Here is a 17,045-nt window from a genome sequence, read left to right as displayed (position 1 = left end):
CTGGAAAATAAAACCCGCCGTTAATTGCTCGGCAAATATACGTTTTCTTATAAAGATTATATGATAGATCTGGCCGATTGGTCTACCGCCTAACTACAAACCACGTGGTCCTGGGTTTAGTGCCGAGTCGGTCCAACAAGAAACAGTTAATAGTTTGAAGCTATCAGGACACGGTGTAATCAATTTGCACACGTGATCGCCGGTGAGGTAGCAGCGTGTACCCCTGTAGACGTACAGTACCTTCTCCCCGTAGAGCGCGCGCGCGGCGAGGTAGAGGTCCCGGAAGCGGCGGTAGCGGCGCAGCAGCGCGGTGGAGGCGTGCGGCAGGCGCAGGCGCACCTCGTACTCGTGGTGCGTGCGCGCACCCGCGCCGCGCGTCACCCAGCCCGGCACGCTCACCACCTCCGCTGCGGACATTACATCAATGCCAAGACTATCTATGCAAATAAATATAATTAAAGTGGTCGTCTGTAATTTCAAAATAACTGCCTCCCATTTTTTATTATAGAATAGGAAGGCGGACGAGCACATAGGCCTGATGGTAAGTGGTCACCAACGCCCTTAGACATTGGCATTGTAAGAAATGTCAAACATCGCTTATATAGCCAATGCGCCACCATCCTTGGGATCTAAGATTTTATGTCCCTTGAGCCTGTAATTATATTGGCTCACTCACCCTTCAAACCGGAACACAACAATATCAAGTACTGCTGTTTTGCGGTAGAATATCTGATGAGTGGGTGGTTGCACAAAGCCTACCAGTAAATTCCCATAAAGTTAATACAACTATTTGCGAGTTACCAAAACTTTTATTCTTGTCTGTCTGTCTGTTTGTCCGGGGTAATCTTTAAAACAACTTAAAATAACAAATTGAAATATTATAAGAAGTATTTTAAGCCATCGTTTATTTTATCAAAATCGGTTGACCCGATTAAAAGTTACAAAAAGTGTAAAGTTCACTTTCGTTTCTTTGTCCCAATTAGCCCATAGGCTAATGGCCGTAACATATATTATCAATTATCTATCATCCGCATGCCATCTATGGATGGCGGTATGCTACTTTCTGTCATACATATTAGTGCACGGGTTCTGTTCAAATTTGTGTTGTCGTTGTTTCGTTTTAATTTCATTATTACATTGATAACATTAAATACTTTGTGGCTTTACTAACTCTAATGCAAGTTTGTTCTATTTATCTTAACTTCTTAAATTAATATTTTTGTTTTAATTATACTGTTTTGAGTAATGTGTGTAAAATAATTATTCGAAGGAGTTCTTATACTAAATACATTATATATGTCAGAAGCTGTACACTGACAATGTACATTTAAAAATAAAGTGTCAAATTTAATTTTTAATAAAGCGTGTATTCTCATCAAGTAAAGTGTGGTTTAATTTAACAAAACGCGTAATAGTAGTGAACAATATAGATTATAACTTTTTAGTTTTTCCTTTTAAGTTAACCTATTCCTAAGTTGTATAAAGTTTGAATTAAATTGTTTAGTTTTTTCCTTATTTATAGTTAAATTAGATTAGAAGGATTGTTTTTTTTTCTATATTACTATTTCAGACATCAGATCCCAAACTAAGCCGAGCTCGTACTATGCAAACCAGACAACTGATATACTACGTATACTACTTTTGTTTTGTAAATACATACTTGTGTAGATAATTACACCCAGACTCAGGACAAACAGACATGTTCATGCATAAAAATGTCTGTCGTGGGTGGGAATCGAACCCACAACTTTTGGCGTGAAAGGCAAGTATCTACCAACCGCGCCAACCGGCCCGTGCCCATTAGTTATAAGGTTATCTTTTACTTTTGTTAAAGTGACTTACCAAAATCAATGGGATGCATAAGGCCTTCGACGCCGTAGTCCTGGAATATAATAAAGCCACATTCACAATTCATTGGGTTTTAAAAAGTTTTAGCTAGAACTATTTTAAGCTGTTATGTAAACATACTATTATTGCAGTTTAGGTTCACTTTTGGTCACTACGACAATAGGCTGGGCTAAAAATAACAGACGTATTTCTTCAACGAGATTGTATTTGTAATGTATACAACAAATACATATCAATCAATCAATCAACAGCCAATCGTTGTCCACTGCTGAACATAGGCCTCTCCCAAGGTGCGCCAAAGCTCCCTGTCCTCCGCCTTCCGCATCCAGTTGGTGCCCGCCACCTTCTTAAGGTCGTCGGTCCACCTGGCTGGAGGGCGCCCTACGCTGCGCTTGCCGATTCGCGGTCTCCACTCTAGGACTCGTCTGCTCCAACGGCCATCGGTCCTACGACATACGTGACCAGCCCACTGCCACTTCAGCCTGCTAATCTTGCAAGCTATGTCGGTGACTCCGGTTCTTTTCCGGATAATCTCATTTCTGATCTTATCCTTCAAAGATACTCCGAGCATAGCTCGCTCCATAGCACGCTGAGCGACTTTGAATTTGTGGACTAGTCCCGCAGTTAGTGTCCACGTTTCGGCACCGTATGTCATGGCAGGTAAGACGCATTGGTTGAAGACTTTCGTCTTCAAACATTGCGGTATAGACGACTTGAGGACTTGACGAAGGTTGCAAAATGCTGCCCATCCCAAGCGAATTCTTCGATCGGCTTCCTTCTCAAAATTGTTCCTACCGACTTGTATTATCTTTCCTAGGTAGGTAACAACTTCGAGAGGTTTCCCCTCGACGTATATCGGTCCCGGCACGACATGCCTATTGAACATGACCTTGGTCTTGTCCAAGTTTATACCGAGACCGACACACCGGGAAGACTCGCCTAGGCTACGCAGCATTTCGGTGAGTTGTTCCAGCGACTCTGCTATGATGATCGATGAAATCGAAGGTGTGAGATGTACTCGCCGTTTACATTGACTCCATACCTAGTCCAATCCAGCGTCTTGAAAACGTCTTCCAACGCGTTGGTGAACAGTTTCGAGGATATTACATCCCCCTGTCTCACCCCTCTGCGCAGTTGGATCGCCTTCGTCTTACAGTCCTGGATGTGGACAGTCATTGTAGCGGCGTTGTACAGACATCTCAGTACCTCGATATATCTCCAATCGATATGACATCTCTGCAATGAGTCGAGCACTGCCCAGGTTTCGATGGAGTCCAAGGCTTTCTCCTAGTCCACAAATGCCATACACAGCTGCTGATTGTACTCTTCGGTCTTCTGCACAATCTGCCGAACAGTATGGATGTGGTCCACGGTGCTGTAGCCTGATCGAAAGCCGGCTTGCTCTGGGGGCTGGAACTCGTCAAGTCGTCTGGCGAGACGGTTCGCGATGACTCTTGAGAACAGCTTATACACGTGACTCAGGAGGGAGATTGGTCTGTAGTTTTTCAAGAGGGTTTTATCACCTTTCTTGAAAAACAGTACCACCTCACTCCCGCTCCACGTTTCCGGGATCTTGCCATGTTGGATGACGGAATTAAAGAGGCTTGCTAGCTCTTTCAGGACCGGAGTCCCGCTTGCCTTATGCAACTCTGTTGTGATTCCGTCATCTCCCGGAGCTTTGTTGTTTTTAAGCTGTTCTAGAGCCGCCCTAATCTCGCCTTGGTCAACGACCGGGAGCTCCTCGGAGTAATGGCGCATAAGAGGGGCGCGCTGGTCATCAATACTGATTCCCACGGGTTTATCCGATCTTGAAGAGAACAACTGCCCATAAAACCTCTCTACTTGTCCGACAATCTCAGGCCTAGAGGTAACGACCCCACCATTTTCAGTTTTAAGTTTTGTCAGACGCGGCCTCCCAAACTTGCGAGCGAACACTTTCGATCCCCGATTTTGCTCAATCGCAGCCTTGATGGAACGGGTATTGGAGCGTCGGAGATCGCGTCGCGTCAACGTTTTTATTGTTCGATTTAAGGCCTTATCTGACAAAAACGATGGTAGTTCTCGTCTACTACTACTACTAATTCGGCGAGGTGATGGCCCAGCCTCATCGAGCGTCCATTGTACGTTGCCATGTGAAGTCGTCTTATATGGTAGCCTGCCGTGAACCGGTGATTCTTAGCACCCCCTGCCCTGCCGATACCGCGACCGCTACCTTGGTCGGGCCTAGCGGGCTTGCCGGTAACTGGGGGCCTTTTTTGGGCGCATCTGCCATTTAGGAGGGTTTGCCCATACTCGCCGCGCTGGGCAGGCGTGTTGGCGAGCGCAGTAGGGGGGTAAGATGTTTATGGGAGGGGGGACGCTGCTGCCCATCCCCCTTTTTCCCCGTCCCTCAGTCGCCTCTTACGACCCACGGGATGAGATTGGGGGAGTACTATTCTAAGCCGGTACTCCACGGCGTCTATATAATACATATGGACTTATGTAATTATATGTTACAACAACTATGTTAATATTATGTCGTTGAATACATGAAACAAGTCATTTGTATATATCGTTTATGAATAAAGAAGGAAACTGGCCCAAGTATCGGCTAATTCAGTAGAATTGATAGATCTTTTAATTTACGTCAAACCTCTAAACAGTTCACGGCTATAATCAAGGTGCACGTGATTAACTGCAGCCAGTCAGAGAGGGACTCACGGTGAGGGCGGGCGGCGGGGCGCGCCACGCGGGCTCGGCCAGCTCGTCGTTGGACGTCGACACGTTGTCCGATGCCTCCACTTCCGTTTCTTTTAATCTACAAGTAGAAAAGGATATATATACTCTGTAACTTCTAATCAACTTTGTAAGGTCTCATCTATTGGTCGCTGGCGCTGTAAGAAGTATAGACCACCCCTTATACCGTCGTAGCACCGAAAACGATGATATCTAAGATATATTTCCGTGTAAATATAATACCACTCACTAATATTTTAAACCAAATATATCGGCCCAAATTAATTACTAATCACACGCAACGCGGCCTTCCATAAAGTCCTCCAGCTGCTAAAATAAGTGAGAGCCATAGTGTGACTCTCTAATCATTTAGCACTGACCTGCACCGAAGCGGGTCCTCGAAGTGTCCATTTTGCAGCGTTTCAGACGAGGGCTCACTGGCCACCTGCATGTCACTCTCGCTGAGCGTGAGCGAGGGCGTCTCCTGGATGGGAGTCACCATTATGGTGCGTTTGTTCGGCTGGTTATCGAAGAAAGAATACTGTAGAGCCATCTCCAGCCGGACGTACTTCTTCTGAAGTTCTTGGAGTACCTTTTGTAAAAGATTAATGAGAGAGTGTAATAGGTTTAAAAGACAAAAAATGTCAGTTAAATAAGATATTCTGAAGATATGAAAGTTGGCTGTTTTTGCTAACTAATGACTAACTTTAAATCACAATTGTATCGTCCAGCGTAGATTGCGCGAAAACTTCTACCGCAGAGCGGTAATAAATAAATATTTCTTAAAATTATGAACAAATCCAATTTTTTGGACTTTCAAAGATCATTTTCTGTCTAGAGAAATGCGATAAACCTACTTTAGTAAAGTTTTCGAATATATAAATATATAAATAATATTTTAGTATATTATAATGTATCGAGAAAAATTGTATTTACTGCAATCTGTCTGTTCAGCTCTTCCTTGGAGCAATCATTCTCCAGCGAGGATATCACCAGCATCTTCTGCGAGGCGATCCTCGAACAGAGCCTCTGCATCGCTCGAAGCGCTTCCGCTTCCGTCACTTGCCGACGAGACTTGCCATCACCTACAAATATCATTCCTTCAACATATTTTTAATTATTAATTTAATCAGTACAGTAAATAAAATAAGAAATATTTAAAAAATCTCTGTATTACATAATTTGAACCCAATCAATAAAATATTATGCTTGTGTTCGGGGTACCGCTTTACCATATACCGTAACTTTATAAATGAGTAAAATATTGTTTACAAAAACAAAATAGATGCATGCAACTCATTTTCTGTCTAACTGAAATGTGCGTGTGCGTACGTGCGTGCGTATATGACTGACTGTAACCGACTTCACAGAGTCAGTCCTACTACTATGTCTTAGGGTCGGAAAACCGTTCTTTAGTACCGTTAAGAGTTACACAGAACTATCCATCTATCCCCACAAACTATCGTATTTATAATATAAATATTAATAAATATAGGCCCCGTGTAAGCATTGTTATATCTATGTGTGAATATATAGATTCACAATGGCATTTTATGTAATAAATCCTGGTAATTATCGGAGACTGATCAATCTCTGTATCACTCAATATCCTCAAAGTGGCTTTATTTTAAATAACATTTTAAACTTTTTATCGATTAAATGAAATTATGGTCAAATTCATCTTCTCACAGTGATTAATATAATAATAATATATCCTGGGACATTTTTCACACACGGCCATCTGATCCCAAATTAAGCTTGTACAGAGCTCGTACTATGGAAACCAGACAACTGATATATTACATATACTATTTTTCTTTTGTAAATACATACTTATATAGACAATAATAATATATAGGAAAATATACTTTCAAAACAATTTAAAATAAGTGTCTGAATTAAACATTCAATTTCTTCAGAAATGTTTATTAATAATGTATGTTCTATGAAGAATTATCTAGCAAGCCAATCTTTACGTATAAATTAGTATACAAATGTACAAAAACTTGTATAAAAAAGACCAATCTCTGATATAGTGAGTCATAGCCGAAAATTACTTGTTTATATTAATGTGATTTGTGTTTGCAATTTATTATCTAATAATTTAGTACTCTGTGGTGTGGTGTATATTTTCTAAAAATGTCTGTCTGTGTCATGTTTAATAACAAGACAAAATAATAAGTAAAATTTAAAAAGTCAATAAGTATTAGATAAATCCTTGTGTTTTTTTTTACAGTATGCTCAACATGTCGCAAAAATTTCATTACAATCGGCTGTATAGTTTAGGAACGTTTACAGAACAAACATAAAAACATTAATTTTTATTTATTATGAAGATGTTTAGCATTCAAAAGTAAACATAATATACGTACTGATTCGTCTCCTATATTTCGTCCTCTGATGTCTCTCTTCTGGCGACCTCTCCACCGAGCTGGACGACTGCCCCTCCACGATCCGCGGCTGATAATAATATTAACATATCATAATATAACCAGTATCGAAATTCATCTCTTCATAACATAACTAATCATATACCACTGGTGGTAGGGCGTTGTTCAAGCTCGTCTGGGTAGGTACCACCCACTCATAAGATATTCTACCGCAAAACAGCAGTACTTAGTATCGTTGTGTTCCGGTTTGAATGGTGAGTGTGCCAGCGTAATTACAGACACAAGGGACATAACATCTTGTTTCCCAGGGTTGGTGGCGCATTGGTGATGTAAGCGATGGTTGACATTTCTTGCAATGCCAATGTCTATGGGCGTTGGTAACCACTTACCATCAGGTGGCCCATATCTGATGAGTGGGTGTTACCTACCCAGACGAGCCTGCACAAAGTTCTACCACCAGTAAAATGTATTTCCTATATAATTATAACAATGTTATAAAAAACTACAAAAGGATTTTAGATAGCTTTAAAGAGACTTGAATGCCTTAGTCTGCGCAAAAGTCCAGGTTTGGGTAAATAAAATATCTATATTGGATATCCTGTCAATAAATTTTCAGTACAGCTAGAGTTGAGTTTCTAAGTTGTCAATGTTTATGGCAACCCTCGTGAAAGCAGTAAAGCCGTTGATCCTGCACCTCTTTTCTACCTTGTGATCGGATTTTGAGAGTGAGGAAATAGAGGGTACTCCTGTGATTGCGCATTATGGCAGATCTCATATATTTTTATTATACAAATGGGCCACCTGATGGCAAGTGTTACAGCCCATAGACTTTAGTGATTTAAGAAACATCAATTACTCTTTACATAGCCAATACCTACCTGCCTTTTTTTTTAACGCTGGAAAAACGCGTTACGCGTTTCCCTCACGGGAACAGTGGGGGGGTATGTGGGGCTCGCCGGTGTCCAAGGCGCCGAGTGCGCTCCGAACATCGGAATACCCACTAAAAAACCCGCGGTACCCTTTCCGTCTTAACGAAGAGCACCACGGGATCGCTTTCGCATGCTACCGTGTATGCCTATACCTACCTGCCTAATCTTGGGAACTAATATGTTACGTCCCTTGTGCCGATAGCTACACTGGCTCACTCACCCTTCAAATCGGAACGCAACAATACTAAGTATCGCTGTTTAACTGTAGGAAATCTATTGAGTTGGTGGTTCAATGGTGGGTCAGTCAATAATATTAGGTAAAACATAAAATCACGTATAAATTACATAAATGTATAAAAAAGAAAATTCTGGTAACAGAACGTACCTTATGATAATCTTCAGTGCTTGACATATCATCACTGTCATCGGGTGCCGGACCCAGTCTGAACTGAGGAAGGGGAGTCGGTTCGTCACTAGCGAATCCCGAGACCTCAGTGGTCGACGGAGTGGGGAGGGTGGATTCGGAGGGGAACGCTTTCGGCGAGGAGGACGCCGTGTGGAAGGTGTCGGTCGTGTTCAGCGTCGAGTTCGGGGACGGCAGCGGGTCGAGGCTGAGGCTTAAGCTGTTTAGGACAAATTATAATTAAGTCAATATTGTAGCACATTGCGATTTATAGGCGTTCGTTTCGCCAGGCGATACGTATTTGAAATGTAGTCATTATTTTTATATATGCACACACACATATGTATTGTAAAAAAGTTCTCATCTGAACTAGATGTGTCCATCTAAAGCTAAATTTTATAACAATCAATTCAGCCATTAATGCAAAATAAAGTCATATATTTAAAATAGTAAAATAAAATATATTTATTTAAACTAGTTACAAGTTATTACAACGTTAGTTATCACAATCAGTACACAGTGGGACGGGGACGCACCTGAGGCGCTTGGCGCGGTAGTCGCGCTCGTCGGCCGCCAGGTCGGGCGCGTCCGGCACGGCGGGCCGCGCACGCAGCACGAGCTCCGACTTGCTGCGCTTCACGCCCTCTAGCGGGGACGCGTCGTGGTCGCCCTCTGCCCCCACCGGACACATCGTTATGATATTTATACACTTTAAAACTACTCTAATAATAAAACTTATTCGGGTGGAACGAAACGGACTACTTGTTAGAATAAGTCTAGATGGTGTAACCTTCATAAGGAGAGCTTATACTAGTTGATTTGATTAGTTTTATATATTAGGAAAGGTAATGATGTCTAGTGCGCACCTCCATGCTTGTCCCCGTCGGCGAGGGCCCTTGTGAGGCCCCTCTCGCGGGCGGCCAGCAGCGCCAGCTCCTGCTGCAGGTGCTCGACCTTGACGCGGTGCGCCGCCACGCTCGCCACTCGACCTTGCAACTCCTGTTCTAAGCTCTCCAACTCTTTTTTCTGTAACATTGACAAAATACGATTACTACCAACATACTTGTTCGGTTTGCTGACAGCATTTCTAAATTCCATATCGATTGGTTAATCAAACAATCTTAATGTACAACCGAAAATATTAGTTATAACTACGTTTCTGAGTGGATCACATTTTAATGAGTGTAAAAGTCAGTGCGAGGGTTATTTCACACTTGCACTATAGCTATTAAGGAAAAAATGTTGCGTCATTGTCAACTATGTCAACTATGTATAAAATACCCACCTTGCCACATTTTAAATTATATTTAAGCGTAACTCACGTGTCTTTCGACGGTCTCTTTGATGCTTTTGGCAGTGTTGGGCTCGCACTGCTGCAGAAGATGCATCAGGCTCTCAGTGGAGGTTTCTGAAGGAGGACTCTCTGGACTCGGAGTAAGACTCTGTAATAAACGAAATTATGTTAAAATTTCAAAAAAAGAGTCAAATACATTGTATGATAAGAAAACACACCAACTTCTCGTGCTAGCGATTACAAATATCGAAAATACATAGTTTTTTTACATTTTTAAAACAAAATATATATGTCATTTCACAGAAGATATATTAATGTTATCAAGTTTTCTTTCTTAAGCACTAGTTTTGATTATATGTAAATTAACGGCTTTCTAAATTATTGTATAATGGCGTATATTACTACTAGCAGCGATAGATGGCGTTGATTGAATTTGTCAAGATCCTGAATCGCGCTGTCTAGATTCGCTACTGGGCATACATAGTGTAAAACTGATTATCTTAATTAAAGTGATCAAATAGTAATAATAATATATCCTGGGACATTTTTCACACACGGCCATCTGATCCCAAATTAAGCTTGTACAGAGCTTGTGCTATGGAAACCAGACAACTGATATACACATATATATACTATTTTTCTTTTTGTAAATACATACTTATATAGATAATAACACCCAGGCTCAGGACAAACAGACAAATTCATGCACACAAATGTCTGTCCTGGGTGGGAATCGAACCCACAACCTTCGGCGTGAAAGGCAAGTATCTACCAACCACGCCAACCGGCTCGTCAAATAAATTATAGTTGAGTGAACAGTGGAAAGCTCTTCCTTAGTTTTAAATACCATTTGGTCCTCCTAAATTAGTTCGGTGTAGCAATTATTATACGTGTAAACGTAAGTTTGTTTGTTTGTTACGCTTTTAAGCTTAAGCAACTCAATCGACCATAAGTGATAACAGAAAGAAGAAATCAATGTTAACGTAAACACCTACTAAACGACATTAAAAAAGTAACCCATTATTAATGTATTGATTACATTCTATAAAAGTTTACAATACTCGCTTATTACGTAACGCATTACATTTCGATACATCTTTCTCTCTCTTACATTTTAAAATACTCGAGCTCCCATCTCACCTCATCCAAGTAGTACCCCTGCGCGAGCAGTTCCTCAGTCTTGGTGCTGACAAATTCCTGCAGCTGCTCTTTCACCCCCCCTTGCCGTCGTCTCAGGTCAGCTATCTGCAGCTCCTCCTTCACAATCTACGGGGCACGGGAGTAGCAACGTAAAGGTAACGGTGGAGTTCTTTACTTCAAGTTAAGACTATTCATTCTCAAAATAGACAAAAAAAAATGTACTTACAACATCAGACATATAATATTATAATTAAATTATTAAACGAGTATTTGATCTATGATTATCGGTTACACTTGAAATATAAAAATCCACATAATAAACAAAATTAATAACCAGCACAGGAGACCTACGTTATTAAAGCAAGCGTCGACACTAACTGGGGCGGCGGTGTTTCGTTTATGAGAAAATAAAAACAAACGTATTGTTTGCATGAAAGTGAATGTACTGATTAAATTATACCAGTGGTTCTCGAATCGAAGTCGATTATATAATTTATACAAGTTTTTATTTTAATGATTATTCTTATCTGATATAGAAAGTTAAAAAGTTCTCGATACTTCTCTAGTATATAATAAACACGAGCGCCGTGTATAGACTTTATATCGTACCATGAATGGAATTAAGAATGGTTTAATCTTATAATAAATAAATACATTTTTCAATTGAAATCGTTTTAATAAAAATTATAATTTGATTAAAAAGTGATTGTTCTAAATTGTACATTTTATGTATTTATTATTCGCAGCAAGCAAACCGTTATATTTAAAATAACAATGTAAAAAAGATATTTAAACACGAAAACCATGAATCCTTTTTATAGTATTTTTTGTTAATATATTTAAAATCTTAATTGCGAAAAATTTAAATTAATTATCGCGAGAAACACTAGTAGAATTGCAGGTGTGTGGCACAATGACATGAACGATTACAGAGCACAGACGCCGTGACGTAATATTTGTAAGGCGCATACAGCTTTATCTAACATGAGATAAAAATAATAGAAATAAAAATTACGATGAGAAAAACATTGCGATAAGTGATATTTAATGACGCATTACTTCATATTTTATTCAGATGAGAGTTGTAACGTGCAATGGTTTGTGGGAGATAATTATTATATACTCAATATGATACTCACTCGCCGGTGTCCTAACACGTTGTCAATACATTACACTGGTTCCATTACGAAGCTACATACATAGCGCTGAGATTTTTTAAGTCAAACGTCTTTTTCAGGCAAGATGTCCTGTGATAATATCAAAACACTCCTGATATGAGAGACAAAGGTTAAGGCCGAGTTCTGAGCGGTTTATTGTTTAGACAAGTGTTTGACAAAAATGACAAAACATTTGAACAGTGTTGCATTCGAGGGTGAATCAAAAAGTTCTTAGAAATATGCACTTCCCCCTATACACGAGTTGCACAGTCGTCGAGAGCTACAAGTCCAACGCGCGAGCTAGTGAGGCCCAAATCCAGGCTCAGAGAGAGGCCATGGTAGAGCGCCTGACCGTGACCCTTAAGGCAGTGTCCGATTGGGGCGATGCCAAATTGGTCATGTTCAATGCATCCAAGACGCAGGCGTGTTTATTTTCCGCCAAAAAGAGGGAATTCCAGCTACCTCCCTCTTTCCGAAATGTGTCTGTACCTATAACTGACCATCTTGACCTTCTTGGCATTACTCTCACGTCAACTCTAAATTTCGGCTCTTTTATTGAGTCCAAAGCCCAAATAGCCGCTCGAAAACTTGGTATCCTCTCCAAAGTGAGACGTTACTTTACTTCAGAACAACTGCTAAGCTTATATAAAGCACAAGTGAGGTCATGTATGGAGTACTGCTCTCACCTTTGGGATGGCTCTGCCAAGAACCACCTTCAGGCACTAGAGTTGATTGAGAGGCGTGCCAGAAGGCTGATAGGAGACGACACATTGGTCGAGTCTAGGTTCCAAAGTCTTGAACATCGACGTGTGGTTGCATCACTCTCAGTCTTCTATCGGATAAATTTCGGAGAATGTGCTCAGGAATTACACGAACTGATTCCTCCCGCCCCTTTTTACTATCGAACGGCCAGGCAAACGCGACCAAAGCGCCATAGGTACACAGTGGAAATTCCCCGCCTACGTACGAAGCGCTTTGAATCCATATTCATCATCCGCACTGCGAAACTATGGAATGCTTTGCCTGAGTCCGTATTTCCTGATAGCTACAATGTTGGTGTCTTCAAATCTAGAGTAAACAGGTTTCTTATAGGTAAGCGTGCTACATCCTACACCGTGTCAATGCTTAACATCAGGCAAGTCAACGTTCAAACGCTGGCCTATTAATTATAAAAAATAAATAAAAATACTTATTTTTTGCGTGTAGTTTGATATGTGTTTTAAAGAATGTCAATTAAACAGTATTTAAGCAGATTATCTCTTGATTGTCTTTTTATGTTATATTTAGAATTTTGCATAATTTTTTCACTGTAAATGAAACCTGGATTACGAAACTAAGAGATTATTAAGAGTCATTTGCGAAGTCGTGACCTCATTGTTCGATGATAGTTAAGGAATCCAAAAGTACAGATGCTTGCTGGACACTAGTATGCAAATTGAATTCCAAAAGTGCGTAGGCCTAAGCTGTCATTGAGTGTTTTGTTTCTTAAGAGCGCGTCTAAACGAAGCAAAACATCAGATTTTACCCGCGCGTTGCTTACAATATATATATATATATATATATATATATATATATATATATATATATATATTTTTGCATTCGAGGGTGAATCAAAAAGTTCTTAGAAATATGCACTTCCCCCTATACACGAGTTGCACAGTCGTCGAGAGCTACAAGTCCAACGCGCGAGCTAGTGAGGCCCAAATCCAGGCTCAGAGAGAGGCCATGGTAGAGCGCCTGACCGTGACCCTTAAGGCAGTGTCCGATTGGGGCGATGCCAAATTGGTCATGTTCAATGCATCCAAGACGCAGGCGTGTTTATTTTCCGCCAAAAAGAGGGAATTCCAGCTACCTCCCTCTTTCCGAAATGTGTCTGTACCTATAACTGACCATCTTGACCTTCTTGGCATTACTCTCACGTCAACTCTAAATTTCGGCTCTTTTATTGAGTCCAAAGCCCAAATAGCCGCTCGAAAACTTGGTATCCTCTCCAAAGTGAGACGTTACTTTACTTCAGAACAACTGCTAAGCTTATATAAAGCACAAGTGAGGTCATGTATGGAGTACTGCTCTCACCTTTGGGATGGCTCTGCCAAGAACCACCTTCAGGCACTAGAGTTGATTGAGAGGCGTGCCAGAAGGCTGATAGGAGACGACACATTGGTCGAGTCTAGGTTCCAAAGTCTTGAACATCGACGTGTGGTTGCATCACTCTCAGTCTTCTATCGGATAAATTTCGGAGAATGTGCTCAGGAATTACACGAACTGATTCCTCCCGCCCCTTTTTACTATCGAACGGCCAGGCAAACGCGACCAAAGCGCCATAGGTACACAGTGGAAATTCCCCGCCTACGTACGAAGCGCTTTGAATCCATATTCATCATCCGCACTGCGAAACTATGGAATGCTTTGCCTGAGTCCGTATTTCCTGATAGCTACAATGTTGGTGTCTTCAAATCTAGAGTAAACAGGTTTCTTATAGGTAAGCGTGCTACATCCTACACCGTGTCAATGCTTAACATCAGGCAAGTCAACGTTCAAACGCTGGCCTATTAATTATAAAAAATAAATAAAAATACTTATTTTTTGCGTGTAGTTTGATATGTGTTTTAAAGAATGTCAATTAAACAGTATTTAAGCAGATTATCTCTTGATTGTCTTTTTATGTTATATTTAGAATTTTGCATAATTTTTTCACTGTAAATGAAACCTGGATTACGAAACTAAGAGATTATTAAGAGTCATTTGCGAAGTCGTGACCTCATTGTTCGATGATAGTTAAGGAATCCAAAAGTACAGATGCTTGCTGGACACTAGTATGCAAATTGAATTCCAAAAGTGCGTAGGCCTAAGCTGTCATTGAGTGTTTTGTTTCTTAAGAGCGCGTCTAAACGAAGCAAAACATCAGATTTTACCCGCGCGTTGCTTACAATATATATATATATATATATATATATATCACTTATCCTCGCCACTAAGGGACCATGTTTCTGGAACAATTTAGCGGTTATGGCCACCGTTTTTGGATTTGAGTAAATGTGTGGCAGCGCAACACGTAGCGAGCAAGAGTGCGGCCCAGGCGCGGGAAGCAAAAGCGACACGAGGGGCACGCAAACCGAGGCCCGTGGCCGACGCTTCTTCAAGCCAGCGCGTTTGAGCCACTCGCCCCATTCCGCCACGCTCCCTCCAGCCGCTCACACTCTAACCCGCTCTGCATGCGCTCGCCCGCTACGCTTATATTTTTTTATATATTTCTAATAAAATGTGCAGTAATGCACATTAAGTATGTTTTATTCATTTCATTTCAAGTTTCATTTATTTATATTTTTCATTAAGGGGAATAAAGAAGCAATCTATAGGTTTGGTTTCATTCCCGGGCCCCAATAACAACAATTTTTGGGAAAAAAATTGGGAGAGGCCTATGTTCAGTAGTGGACAACGATTGGCTGTTGATTGATTGATTGAATAACAACAACCGACAAATGTTTTTTGCTAAATGCTTAAGAAACATGAGTTATTCCAAATTGCTGAATTAAAAGGAGAGTAGCATCCAAATAGAACGCGATCTTATCTACTTTTATTATAAGTAGAAAAATATATCTTTTTTATATTAATTCTAAGAACTTTTAAATTCACCCAAGTATGTATTCACTTTATGACAATAAGCCGTAGAAAAGTGGTGAAATAAGCTCTAGAACCATCTGATGCGTATGTGCCTGCCGAGGAGAAATATTTAACGATCCAGTGGTCCATACGCCCAGATTCGAGTTGTTCTTATAGGGTAGTGCACTGTTACTTACTTCACATTATTAAAACAACATTTACGAAGAGATGACTGCTTACTACTCGGTTCCCCCTTAGGTAACGCTGATCATGTGTAAAGTCTGCCAGTCATCAGGTCCCAACACGTGTACTGACCTGGTCGGTGACGGCTCGCGCGGCGCGTGCGTGCGAGTGTGCGCGTGTACTGACCTGGTCGGTGACGGCTCGCGCGGCGCGTGCGTGCGAGTGTGCGCGTGTACTGACCTGGTCGGTGACGGCTCGCGCGGCGCGTGCGTGCGAGTGTGCGCGTGTACTGACCTGGTCGGTGACGGCTCGCGCGGCGCGTGCGTGCGAGTGTGCGCGTGTACTGACCTGGTCGGTGACGGCTCGCGCGGCGCGTGCGTGCGAGTGTGCGCGTGTACTGACCTGGTCGGTGACGGCTCGCGCGGCGCGTGCGTGCGAGTGTGCGCGTGTACTGACCTGGTCGGTGACGGCTCGCGCGGCGCGTGCGTGCGAGTGTGCGCGCGCACTGAGCTCGCGCTGCCGACAGCGCAGTGCGCGTCTCCTCAGAGTCCAGCCGCGCTCGAGCGCCCGCCAGTCGCCCGACAGCCGCCGACACGCAGCTGCGTACTCCTTCTCCATCGCCGACCGCTCCTAGGTCAGCAAGATGTAATGTTTTACACACTTCTTATTTAGGTGTAACTATATATTTTTCTATTTAAAATAAAGAACGTATAGGCGGATACAAGAGCTGAAGAAACTCATAATAATATTTCCCAGAGTAGATCTTCTACCTCATCGAGTTGCCGCTGCGCCTGCAAAAGCTGCTCTCGCTCGGCGTGCCAGCGACGTTGCCGCTCCTCCTGCTGCAGCTCGAACTGTTGCCGCTCCCGCTCCAGCTCAGCACGCTGTGCTTCGATACGCTCGCAACGGATCTCACTTTCCAAATCACTACAGAGAATGTATTTTATTGTAACCTTTAAAGACTTCCAACATAAACTACAAATTATGGTAATAATGTAAACATATTATAATTTAAAAATAAAAAACCTAATTTTATAAAAATAAATACGAACTGATTACAAACACTTAAACTGCTGCTAAATTATATGTTACGTATAACTATGAGCGTACCGCGAAAGCAAAGTTACGTTATTTTAGAACGTTTTAGATCGAACAATTTAATTCCGATTCTATTAATTTGGAACTGTAGGAGATGAATATGAATGACATACGAGAGAGTGGTATTAAGGTTCTCGTTGCTCGCTGCGAGGTCGGTGGTGGACCAGGAGAGCAGAGACAGGCGGGAGAGGTTCATTACGGAGGCACCCTCCTGCCGTAACTTGGCGGCCTCTGCGGGGTCATTGTAGCGGAACATATTCGTGCGACCGAGGAGAAGGATGCAAC

The 17,045-nt window shown here is 41.7% G+C and overlaps 1 protein-coding gene across 5 annotated transcripts in view; it reads right to left on the bottom strand.

Moving 5' to 3' along the window:
* LOC126775883 (kinesin-like protein Klp98A) overlaps window positions 1–17,045 on the bottom strand; it is a 93,511-nt gene that overhangs the window by 53,082 nt on the left and 23,384 nt on the right. For 3 of the 5 annotated variants that reach the window (XR_007669917.1, XM_050498035.1, XM_050498033.1), the window contains exons 12-25: window positions 16,874–17,045; window positions 16,433–16,589; window positions 16,119–16,292; window positions 10,720–10,845; window positions 9,608–9,727; window positions 9,152–9,311; window positions 8,822–8,957; window positions 8,268–8,505; window positions 6,936–7,023; window positions 5,500–5,663; window positions 4,944–5,155; window positions 4,549–4,645; window positions 1,843–1,882; window positions 241–407 (exon numbers count right to left, since the gene is read on the bottom strand). Coding sequence is in view for 4 of the 5 variants with exons in the window: in XM_050498035.1 (XP_050353992.1) it covers window positions 241–407; window positions 1,843–1,882; window positions 4,549–4,645; window positions 4,944–5,155; window positions 5,500–5,663; window positions 6,936–7,023; window positions 8,268–8,505; window positions 8,822–8,957; window positions 9,152–9,311; window positions 9,608–9,727; window positions 10,720–10,845; window positions 16,119–16,292; window positions 16,433–16,589; window positions 16,874–17,045 (2,051 nt within the window). In the remaining variant the exon portion in view is untranslated. The remainder of the gene's footprint in view (window positions 1–240; window positions 408–1,842; window positions 1,883–4,548; window positions 4,646–4,943; window positions 5,156–5,499; window positions 5,664–6,935; window positions 7,024–8,267; window positions 8,506–8,821; window positions 8,958–9,151; window positions 9,312–9,607; window positions 9,728–10,719; window positions 10,846–16,118; window positions 16,293–16,432; window positions 16,590–16,873) is intronic. The other 2 variants (XM_050498034.1, XM_050498037.1) reach the window with 2 other exon arrangements.

This window comes from Nymphalis io, chromosome 19, assembly GCF_905147045.1.
Source record: "Nymphalis io chromosome 19, ilAglIoxx1.1, whole genome shotgun sequence".
Classification (NCBI taxonomy): Eukaryota; Metazoa; Arthropoda; class Insecta; order Lepidoptera; family Nymphalidae; genus Nymphalis; species Nymphalis io.
This window is presented reverse-complemented; position numbering and strand designations above follow the sequence as displayed.